The sequence below is a fragment of the Mustelus asterias genome, chromosome 8, assembly GCF_964213995.1.
Source record: "Mustelus asterias chromosome 8, sMusAst1.hap1.1, whole genome shotgun sequence".
NCBI lineage: Eukaryota > Metazoa > Chordata > Chondrichthyes > Carcharhiniformes > Triakidae > Mustelus > Mustelus asterias.
In genome coordinates this window covers 56,180,286-56,192,580 of record NC_135808.1, presented here as the reverse complement: position 1 = coordinate 56,192,580, position 12,295 = coordinate 56,180,286, and the positions used below count along the sequence as shown (strand labels likewise).

At 43.8% G+C, this 12,295-nt stretch overlaps 1 protein-coding gene across 1 annotated transcript in view; it reads right to left on the bottom strand.

The window, feature by feature from the left end:
- LOC144497177 (olfactomedin-like protein 2B) overlaps positions 1–12,295 on the bottom strand; it is a 56,021-nt gene that overhangs the window by 13,129 nt on the left and 30,597 nt on the right. Inside the window, exons 5-6 of the mRNA XM_078218010.1 lie at positions 10,059–10,293; positions 5,182–6,486 (exon numbers count right to left, since the gene is read on the bottom strand). Coding sequence (XP_078074136.1) covers positions 5,182–6,486; positions 10,059–10,293 — 1,540 coding nt within the window. The remainder of the gene's footprint in view (positions 1–5,181; positions 6,487–10,058; positions 10,294–12,295) is intronic.

Genomic DNA, 12,295 nt, shown 5'->3' with positions numbered 1-12,295 from the left:
ATTTGTTTGTTCGGAAATTACTATAATTAAGGATTGAGTGACTGAATACCTTGAAAGATTTCAGATTATCAAAGAAATCCCAAAATGAATAAGTAAATAGTAGGCCATGCCCAACAAACTGACTGTATTTTTTGAATAAGTGACTGAATTACTGGACAGGGCAAATGTCACTGCATGTTATTTATATGGACTTTCATTAGGTACATAGGAACATATGAATTAGGAGCAGAAGTCGGCAATTCAGCTCTACGAGCCTGCTCCGCCATTCAATCAGATCATGGTTGATCTCTTCCTGGTCTCAAATCCACCTCTCTATCTGTTCCCCATATCCCTTTAACCCATTTTTTATCAGAAATATATCTATCTCCTTGAAATCATTTAATGACTCAGACTTCACTGCACGATGGGGCAGCGAGTTCCACAAATTCGCCACTCTCTGCATGAAGTGGTTCCTCCTCACCTCAGTTTTAAATCTACTGCCTCTCAACCTATACCTGTGACTCTTGTCTAGGTTGCCCCACAAGGAGAAACGTTTGGTCTACATTTATCTTATCAATTCCTTTTAGAATTTTATATACCCTGATAAGATCCCCTCTCACCCCTCTAAACTCCAGCGAGTATAAGCCCAAATTGTTTAATCTCTTCTCATACGTCAACCCTTTCATCTCCAGAATCAATCTGGTGAATCTCCTCTGAACTGCCTCCAATGTCACCACACCCTTCCTCAAATAAGGAGACCAAAATTGGACACAATCCTCCAGATGTGGTCTCACCAACACCTTCTACAATTGCAACAACACTTCTCTACTTTTATACTCCAGTCCTTTTGCAATACTTGCTAACATTCCATTTGCCTTTTTTGTTACATGCTGTACCTGCATACTGACTTTCTGTGATTCATGAACAAAGCCACCCAGATCCTTCTGCCCAGATGCATTTTGAATCTGCTTTCCATTTAGATAATTTGCCTTTCTATTTTTCAGCCAAAATGGATAACCTCACACTTATCCACATTAAACTCCATCTACCAAATTTTGGCCCATTCTCCTTGCTTCTCTATATCCGTCTGTAGAATCTTTATCTCCTCTTCACTGCCTGCTTTCCCACCTATTTTGGTATCATCTGCAAATTTTGCTATGTTACACTCTGTCCCTGCTTGCAGATCATTTATATAGATTGTAAACAGTTGAAGTCCGAGGACTGAACCCTGCACACCCTGCTAGTTACAGGTCGCCAGCCAGAGAAGGACCCATTTATCCCAACCCTCTGCTTTCTTCAGTCAGCCAATCCTCAATCCAATCTAATACTCCACCCCCAATCCCCTGCAATCTCACCTTCTGGATCAGTCTTTTATGCAGCATAACCCTCATAAATGATGTTAACTAAAGTTAAAGTTGAAGTTCATGGCATTCAGGGCAGGAGATTGGCTGAACGACAAGAGGCACATTAAGAATAATGAGCAGGTACTCTAATTGGCAGGTTGTGACTCATGGCTGGGGCCTAAACTATTCACTGTCTTTATTAATGACTTAGATAATGGAAAGAGAGCTGAACATCCAAGTTTGCCAATGGCACAAAAATAAGCATTGTAAATAATGTAAATTAAATCTATACGAATAGATATCAATAGATTAAGTGAATGGGCAAAATTGTGGCAGATGGATTTCTTTGTAGGCAACTGGTCCTAAAAAGGATAGATCAGAGCATTTTCCAAAAATGAAAATCTGGGAGCCACTGGAGGTTCAAAGAGACTTGGAGGTCCATGAGCATTCACATGTCTTCGCAGGTACAGAAATTCATCAGAAATGTTAATGGAATGCTGGCCTTTCTATCTAAAAATTAGAGGACGAAGGAATAGAACTCATGCTATGGTTATACAAACGTTAGACCACACCTGGAATATTTTGTTCAGTGCTGTGCAACACAGCTCAGAAATGATATATTGGTCTTGGAAAGAATACAGCATGGTGTTATTAATTTAATGATGACTGGACTCAAGGGGTTAAATTACAGAGAGAGAATACACAAACTGAGTTTGCATACTGTGGAATTTCAAAAACAAAAAGGTAATGTGATTGAAGTTTTCAAGATATTAAGGAAACAGATAGGTAGACTGGGACAAAGTATTCCCGATGGTTGGAGAATCTAGGACTGGGGACACAGGGTAAAAATTAGAATCCAGCTTTTTAGGAATGAAAATTGCTTCAAAAAAAGGGTGGCTTGGAATGCTGTTCCACAAACAAGAGTTGATGCTGAGCCAGTTGTTAATTCATTTCAATCGCAGATTTAAAATTATTAATGGTATTAAGGAATATGAGGGAATGGTGCATCTATGGAGTTTAGTCACAAATCTCATTTGAGTGGCAGAACACATTTGAGGGGCTAATTACTCCTGTTCCTATGCAATAGACAGCTCCCAGCACTGGTGAAACTACAACCAAGCATAAATTATCTTCAATAAGACACCTCAAACACCCAGCGTTTAACAGGGCAAGTGGCCCAAGGCATTTCACAAAACAAAACTCCATAAATTTTACATTCTCATCATTATGTTTTAATTTGATTTATGGACTCTATCTTCTCTATCCTTGTAACCTCACCAGCTTTACATTAGCCACCCCAAAATCCACCCAGAAGTTGCTATTCTTCTGACTATGACCTCTTGCATATCCCCAATTCTCTCCAGTCCACTGTTTAGTAGCTATGCCTCTAGCCTGTCAAGCCCCATGCTCTCAGGTTGCTCCAGATTTACCTCTAGTTCTTTACCTCCTCTCAAGATTCTTCTTTGGCCAAGACTTAGGTCAGGCTTTTTCAAAGTGGGAGTCACAACCTGCAGGTGGGTCACGAGATGTTGAAAATGGGTCGCTGGGTAAATTTTCGCTGCCTTACAAACTGATTATGTTAAAAAAAACACAGGATGTTCTGTGGTCCTGTTTAAAAAAAAACGCAGGATTTTCTGTGATTCTGTTTTTTAAAAAAGTGGGATGTTCTTTTGTAGCGTACATTTTGTAGAAGGTGGTATGACAGTTGAGGAACGGTTGAGGACTCTGGGTCTGTACTCGGAGTTTAGAAGGATGGGGAGGGGATATTATTGAAACTTACAGGATACTGTGAGGCCTGGATAGAGCGGACGTGGAGAGGATGTTTCCATGAGTAGGAAAAACTAGAACCAGAGGGCACAACCTCAGGCTAAAGGAACGATCCTTTAAAACAGAGATGAGAAGGAATTTTTTCAGCCGGAGAGTGGTGTATCTATGGAACTCTTCGCCGCAGAAGGCTGTGGAGGCCAGGTCATTGAGTGTCTTTAAGACAGAGATAGATAGGTTCTTGATTAATAAGGGGATCAGGGGTTATGGGGAAAAGGCAGGAGAATGGGGATGAGAAAAATATCAACCATGATTGTATGGCAGAGCAGACTCGATGGGCCAAGTGGCCTAATTCTGCTCCTATGTCTTATCATCTTATGATCTAATGACAATGAGGACCTCTCAGACAATGACATAGCCAGCATGAGGACTTCTGATATGGAGGAAAGGCTTAGTAATGCCTGATACAATTCAAGTTACGTACACTTTATGAATAGAAAATGGAAAGATTAGGAAAGAGGTGTATTTTTAAATGTACAGTAAATCCTGTTTAGATTGTGACTGGCGGCAATACTGCAGCTTGCCTGGCCAGTGGAGGCTGACTGATCTCGAGTTTCCCACCACGAAGGCGGACTATAGCTCCAGACTTTGACAAGAATAGTCATTATCTCATAATCCAGTTCATTATTATTATTTTTCCCCTGTGTACATAAAAATATTTTGTTGTTGGATCAATTTCAAAATGAGATGACCTCTGAAAAACAGGAAAACCATTTTTGTGAGCTCCTCGCCCATGTTGGATGGAAGTGGGGGGTGGAGGGGCAAGAGGTTTCCAAAGAGAGTCTGCAATCGAGAAAAGCAATTGGGAATCATTGAATCTGTACAGTGCAGAAGAGGCCATTCGGCCCGTCAAGTCTGCACCTACTCTCTGACAAAGTATCTTACCCAGGCCCTCTCCCCACCCTATCCCTGTAACCCCACACATTTCCCATGGCTAATCCATCTAACCTACAGATCTTGAGACACTATGAGGCAATTTAGCATGGTCAATCCACCTAACCTGCACATTATTGGACTGTGAAATGAAATCTGAGCACCTGGAGGAATCACACACATACGTGGGGAGAATGTGCAAACTTTACAGTCACCCAAGACCAGAACTGAACCTAGGTCCTTGGAGTTCTAAAGCAGCACTGATAACCACTGTGCCACTGTGCTGCCCACTAAATCAAACTGTGAATATCTGTCCATCTGTATTTTTTCTGCCCAGTGTCTGTCTCTGTGTTTATTAATTTAATTTAATTGTGCAATTGTGCACAGTATCTTGTGCAATTGTACAAGGTACTGGTGAGGCCGCAACTGGAGTACTGTGCGCAATTTTGGTCCCCTTATTTGCGGAAGGATGTATTGGCCTTGGAGGGAGTACAGAGAAGGTTCACCAGGTTGATGCTGGAGATGAGGGGGTTAGCTTATGAGGAGAGATTGAGTAGATTGGGCCTGTACTCATTGGAGTTTAGAAGGCTGAGGGGAGATCTTATAGAGACTTATAAGATAATGAAGGGGCTAGACAGGGTAGAGGCAGAGAGATTCTTTCCACTTAGAAAGGAAACAAGAACTAGAGGGGCACAGCCTCAAAATAAGCAGGAGTCAGTTTAGGACAGAGTTGAGGAGCTTCTTCTCTCAGAGGGTAGTGAATCTCTGGAATTCTCTGCCCATTGAAGCAGTGGAGGCTACCTCGTTAAATATGTTTGAGTCACAGGTAGATAGATTTCTGATCAATAAGGGAATTAAGGGTTATGGGGAGCGGGCGGGTAAGTGGAACTAAACCACTATCAGATCAGCCATGATCTTATTGAATGGCGGGGCAGGCTTGAGGGGCTAGATGGCCTACTCCTGCTCCTATTTCTTATGTTCTAATTTATTTACCATCTGTAAATCTGTCTGAAAGGCCACCTAAAAAATTATAAAAACAGAAGGACAACTTAAACTAGCTCACTGTTGTCAAAGTGCAGCACATTTCTCAATAAATAGGATGAACCTTGCGTAAATGCTCAATTTTTTAAAAAAGTTCAATTTTGACAGGTTTCTCACTTACCAAACGTTTTGTAACTGTTATTTGGTTTATGGCTCACACGCTGTCTCCGTGTGACGTCCACCAGTGATCTCCTTCTGGCAATAGGAGTGAAAGAAGTCGTTCTGGTTTTTGGAGAACGCGTAGTAGTTGTAACAGTTGTCCTTTGAGTGGTGGTGGTGACAGCAGTGGTGACATCTGTGGTAATTGGAATTGTAGTGGTGGGTACCATGGTTGTGGTGGGTACCATGGTTGTGGTGGGTACAGTGGTTGTGGTGGGGACCACAGTTGTGGTGGGAACCACGGTTGTGGTGGGAACCACGGTTGTGGTGGGGACCGTGGTTGTGGTGGGGATCGTGGTTGTGGTGGGGACCGTGGTTGTGGTGGGGACTACGGTTGTGGTGGGGACCATGGTTGTGATGGGGACTGTTGTGGTGGTGGGTACGGTGGTTGTGGTGGTGGGTACGGTGGTTGTGGTGGTGGGTACGGTGGTTGTGGCAGCTGCCATGGTTGTGCTGGTGGCTGCAATGGTCACAGCATCAGTGACGGGAACTTCAGTGGTGATTACTGTCGTGCTTTTTGTGGTGGGCACTGTGGTGCTTGTCGCTGTTGCTGTTGTCGGAGGTGTAGTGCTCATAGTAACTGCTGTGGTCGTGAGGGCGACAGTTGAGGGAGGTGAGGAGCTCATGGTGGTGGTTGCAGTACTGGTGGGGGCTGCACTGCTGCTGAGGTCAGCAGTGGAGGTAACGGAGCTGGTGATAGGAACTTTGCTGGGGGCTGTGGTGGTGGCTGCATGTGTTACAGGAGCAGAGGTGGGTGGTGGAAGGGACACTGTGGTGTTGGCAGAAGCCAGAAAGGTTGAGTTGTGCCTTTCACCAGTCATGATAGGAATTGCAATGGTGCTGGAAGTTGTGATTTTTGTGGTGGGTATAGAAAGAGTGGAAGCAAGAGTTTTGTTCACAAATGTGATGGAAGAAATAGTGCTGGGAGCACTGGGGGCAGTGGTATTGGATTGTTTGGGTGCTGCAGTGTGTATATCTGGGATTGCTGCAGAAGAGGTAGTCACATTAGTACCGCTGGAGGTAACAGTCACACCAGGACCTTTTGGGACTGCAATAGGAATTGGACTGGTAGCAGTAAGAACCTCTGTGAGGACAGTGAGATTTAGCTGTCGTCTTGCTTTTGTCTCTGTCTCTGGTTTGATAGTTGTGAGCGGTTCCAGTATGGGATATGGTACCTGAGAAACATTTACCGCTGGCTCCATGTGCTTAATGAGTTGATCATCCAAAAATAGTAGAGTTGCATCTTCACCACTGGCTGAGCTGGTTTCTGATAACAGCAAGAAAAAACGAGTTAAGTTTAACTGAAATTCTGATGTAAGGTCCCACCCATAATGCGTCTCTATCTTTATTCTCTTTTTTTGGGTGGCAGACCTGCTGCGTATTTCCTGTTTTTAAGTTCAACTCAATGTTCATTAAGAGCTTGCTGATTTACAATATTTTAAGAATCATAGTTAATTTGGTCACATCAAGATACTTGCAACATGGGATATTTTATTGGCTCCGGCTCAAAGTTGTTTGAATGATGACATCACTGTTGGAATTGAGAACACCCCTCCTCAATTGTCAACATTTCCCACAAGTTATAACATTGAACTAAGTAACAGTTTGAACCACTGTTGGAGTGAGGATTTTCACAGCTTGGGGTCATTTCAAAATCTAACATCCTATTTCCCAAAAACAAGTGTTAGTTAGAAACAGTCAAAATAAAGCAAACCCTTGTATCAGTTTACATCTAAAAGCTCTTCAAAATGCTTCATAATTAAACCACACTGTATTTCTTAACAATTCTAATGGCATATGTTCTAACATAAGATTATAAACAATAGGGTGCAGGATTAGGCCAGTCAGCGCTTTGAATGTACCCTGCTGTTCAATAAGATTATGGTCAATTTGACTGTGGCCTTAATTGCAGTTTCCTGCTTGACCGTCATAACCTTTGATTCCTTCATTGATCAAAAATCTGACTAACTTGGCCTTGTATATACCCAATGACTCAGCCTCCAATGCTCTCTGGTAAGAGAATTCCAAAGACTGTCCATCCTCAGAAGAAATTTCTATTTATCTCAGTCTGAAATGGGATCCGCCTTATCTTTGAACTCTGCCTGCCTGTTCTAGATTTCCCCATGAGGGGAAACATCCTCTCAGCATCCACCCTGTCAAGCCTCTTTAAAATCTTATACATTTCAATAAGGTCACCTCTTATTCTCCAGTGAGTATAGGCCAACTTGCTCAACCTTTCCTCAAATCAGTAGCATAATAGCATGAGTCGCAAGTGATTGACAGTGCTAAGCGATTCCACAACCAATGGGATCAGATTTCAACCCTCGCAGATACAGCATGAATGATGGTGGGTAATTGAACAGGTCACTGGAGGAGGCTCCACAAATATCCCCATCCTCAATGACGAGCCCAGTGCATCAGAGCAAATGATAAGGGTAAAGCATTTGCAACAATCTTCAGCCAGAAGTGCTGTGTGCTTGATCCATTTTGGCCTCCTCCAGAGATCACAACTGTCTGTATTCAGTCAATTCAATTCACTCCAAGTGATATCACGAAACAGCTGAAGACGCTGGATACTGCAAGAGCTATGGGCCCTGACAATATTCTGGCAATAGTACTGAAGACATGTGCTCCAGACATTGCCGTATCTCTGGCCATGCTGTTTCAGTACAGCTACAACACTGGCATCTACCCAGCAATGTGGAAAATTGCCCAGGTATGTCCTGTACACAAGAAACAGGACAAATCCAATCTGATCAATTACCACCCCATCAGTCGATCATCAGTCAAGTGATGGATGGAATCATCAACAGTGCAATTAAGCTGCACTTGTTTAGTAACAAGCTGCTCACTGACGCTCAATTTGAGTTCAAGTAGGGGAACTCATCTCCTGACTTCATCGCAGTCTTGCTTCAAACATGGACAAAAGAGTTAAAATCCAGAGGTGAGGTGAGAGTGATTGCCCTTGACATCAAGAAGGCATTTGACCAAGTGCAGAATCAAGGAGCCCTTACAAAACTGGAGTTAATGGGAATCGGGGGAAATTTCTCCATGCTCGGAATCATACCTGGCATAAAGGAAGATGGTTTGTTGGAGGCCAATCATCTCAGTTCCAGGACGTCACAGCAAAAGTTCCTCAGGGTAGTGTCCAAGATCCGACCATCTTCAGCTGCTTCATCAATAAGGTCAGAAATGGGGATATTCATGATGATTGCACAAAGTTCAGCACCATTTGCAACTCCTCAGATACTGAAGAAGTCTATGTCCAGATACATCAAGACCTGGACAATATCCAGGCTTGAGCTGACAAATAATAATTCATTCATGCCACTGAAGCGCCAAGCAATGACCATCTCCAACAAGAGAGAATCTAACCATTGCTCCTTGACATTCAATGGCATTACCATTGCTAAATCCTTCACTATCAACACCCTGGAGGTTAACATTGACCATAAACTGAACTGGACTAGCCATATAAATACTGTAGCTACAAGAGCAGGTCAGAAGCTAGGAATTCTACAGTGAGTAAGTTACCTCCTTACTTTCTAATGCATCTCAGGAGTGTGATGGAATACTCTCCCTTTGCCTGGATGACTGTAGCTTCAATAACATTAAGATGCTTGGCACCATCAATGACAAAGCAGCTCTCTTGGTTGACATCCCTTCCATAAACATTCAGTTCCTCCACCACTGATGCACAGTGGCAGCCTTGTGTATCATCTGCAAGATACACTGAAGCAACTCACCTAGGCTCCTTTGACAGCACCTTCCAAATCCGTGACCTCTACCATCTAGAAGAATAAGGGCATCAGGCACATGAAAACACCACCAATTATACATTACCCTCCAAGCCACTCACCATCCTGACTTGGAAATATATTGCTGTTACTTCACTGTCGCTAGATCAAATTCCTGGAATTCCCAGCCCAACAGCACTGTGGATGTACCTACAGCACATGGACTGCAGCGGTTCAAAAAGGCAGCTCACCATCACCGCCTCAAGGGAAATTAGGAATGGACAATATTACCAGTCTAGCCAGCGATGCCCACATCCCATAAATGAAATTTATAAAACCATCTTTAATACAGAGCTGCATTGGACATCAGTGACTTTGACCTCTCAGGCACTGCGACTACGTGTGTAAAGTGCGCCCTCTGCAGTTGCAGCATCACCAAATGTAGCCAACTGGAATACATCCAACCAGAGTTAGCAGCATTACTGCAATTGGAAATTGAGAGGTTGCGCTGGTGCAATAGACACAGTTGGGCAGATTACAGCACATTTTACCCCATGCTTAACATGCCTTCCACAAATAAGGGAAAAATATTACATTCCAGCACTTTGATGAGCACAAAATGAAAACTCAGCTGATTTTCCTGAACCATGGATGATATTGCCCGAACAATCACGGCATATTTCTGCAAACAAAACATTTGAGTAGCAGTCACCAGCTTCAAAAGGCCTCGAATGACAAATCCAAAAACTGACTTGTTGGGTTGCCAAACTGGTGCTGTGACCAAAGTAATCACTTGCAATGTGCCTGCAAGATAAAGCAAACAAAGATGCAAAGGCGGTATGCAGGCAGAATGTGGGAAATACTATGGAGGGAGTAAGTGCAAATGTTGGAATACATGGATGGAGTGGAGGTGTGCAAGTCGATGTGTAAAAGTGGAGGAAGTGAATAAGTGAAAGAAAACAATATATATGCAAGTGCCCATGAGAAAGTTTTCTACCTCTATTGACTCCATTATTATGTAACAAAGAAAAAACTTGTACCTTTCCAGAAATCAGGATCTCCCAATACCCTGACCCAATCAAAAATGTTATTGTGCACTTACGCTCGTCCGCTGCCACATCTTCATCTCCTGCTACCTCTGCTTCCTCCGAAGCCTTTGCCTTGTAGTATGTTGCTCGTAAAATGGTCGGCCCTTGGGAATGTTTATGCTTTTGGTGCCTCTGAAACTGCTTCCCCTTCGTGTGCAACAGTACAAGTGGTTTGGTACCTTTATTGTCACTTCTTTTCTGGCTGAGCTCTTTGTCAAACATTTCAGCAAACATACGGATGTGTCTCTCCTTTAAACAAACCAGATTTGGAGACCATTATTTTGAAGAAATATTCAAGAGCTCACAGAGGATCCCAGGTGTTAACAAATCCGATTCCAGCTTTCAAACCACAATACAGACTTTGTTCAGATTCTTAATCGGTTGGCTAAGTGAAGCACAGAAAATATATTTCATTTACGCTTTTGTTATTTTAACCTGAAGAGCCCGTATTGCGAGGAAATCCTGCAGTACAGTGGGTAGCATCTCTACTTTTGACCCAGAAGCTCCAGGTTCAAGTTCCACTTCAGGAACTAATGGATCGGAATAACTGATCCATGGATCATTTAATGAGAGGTTAAAAGCAAAAGGTATCCATTGGGCCCGATTTTACCATTGCGTCGCACCCGTTTTCAGGCGTGAAAACTTGGTAAAGTCAGGCGTGAGGCCATTAACGCGATCTGCGTCCGCGCAGATGCCCACTTTACCAAGGCCCGAAAATGGCCGAAACGGGTGCAACAGTGATTTAAATGCATTTGCATGCATTTAAATTGAATTAATGGGCTGCCCACCCAACTTTACCAGTATTTCCCCCTTTACCATCGTGTTTGTGCGTCCAGATTCGGCGCAAAACAGACCTGCTCGGCAAAGGTCTGTTTCAGGCGCTTCAGCTTCTGAAGAGGTAAGTTCAAAACTTCCAACGGCTCTCTGATTCAGATTGGTCGGTGTGGGGGGTGGGCGGGGAGGGAGGCCAGATCGTTCTCTGGTGGGGGGTAGGGAGGGAGGCAGGTTAGATGTATCTCTGGTGAGGGGAGAGGACAGATCGCTCACTGGTGGGGGGTGGAGGGAGGCCAGATGGATTTCTGGTGGGGAGGGGGGAGGGAGGCACGATCGTTCTCTGGTAGGGTGGGGAGGGGGCAGGAGGGTCTACTGCCACTCTGCGGGCAATCGGTGGGGAGAAGGGGGGCAGAGGGTTGCGATCGATCTGGGTTGCGGAGGGGTGGATGAATAAGGGGGACTGTTATGTTGTGGGGGTGCGGCAATGTCTGGGCGGGCCATCATTCCCGCTTTTTGCTCCCGAGCCGCTTTATCCGCTTTTTGCGATCGAGGAGCGATGTGACAGGGGCGCGCTTTCTCAATTTTTTTTTCTCACTGCGCATGCGCAGTTCAGAACTCCAATCGGAGCAGCAGTGTTTCAGACGCGATAAGCCCCGCCCACAGCATGATTCAGATTCCCGATTTTTTTTTTCTAGGCTAAGTGCCTGAGAACAGATTTCCAAACTGGATCTGAATTGCACCCAGATTCAGCACTTAGAATCAAAATGGTAAAATTGGGCCCATTGTGAATGAGAACTCTTACTGATTTTCCCCTCAGCTGATTATTCCCAGGGACAGCCTGACCAACTTGAATTGTCCCATTCAAGGCCAATTAGCTCTACAAACAGGAGATCAGACCTCCGATGGTTTGGTACAGTAACACCCCGTGTAGTGCAAGGATCCATCAGGAAATCTTGTGCTATTCAAAGGAAATTCTAAATTCTCCCAGTGACCTCATGGGAAAATTGTGCAGTGTGATGCTAAAGCTGAAAGCTCCTTTTCAGAAATGGACGCTGGCCAGCAAGCCTGCTTTTAGGTTCTTTCTGCCAAAGTGAAATGACTTCTACCTCAGTGTCACTTACAAAACAAAGGGATCTAAATGTTGCTTAAATTGAATCTATCCAGATTTTGAGTCATAATTAAGTATGGTAGTATCGGAATGGAAATTAAGCAATGGATTAGCTCTGGTTGGAGTAATTGGGACAGTACAGGGGCGTTTTCTGTGGTCGAGAAGTACCTCTATAACTGAAAGGTAGAATCTACAAGAACGTGGGGAGACCAATCTTACTGCATAGTGCAGAAACTTGGATGACATCAAGAAGAGAGGAACAATGATGCGATACTAATGAGATACAGATGCTGAAATATATTTGTGGAGAGTCAAGAAAGGGCAGAATCAGGAACCATGACATCAGGAGGTCAATGAAGATTGTGGGAG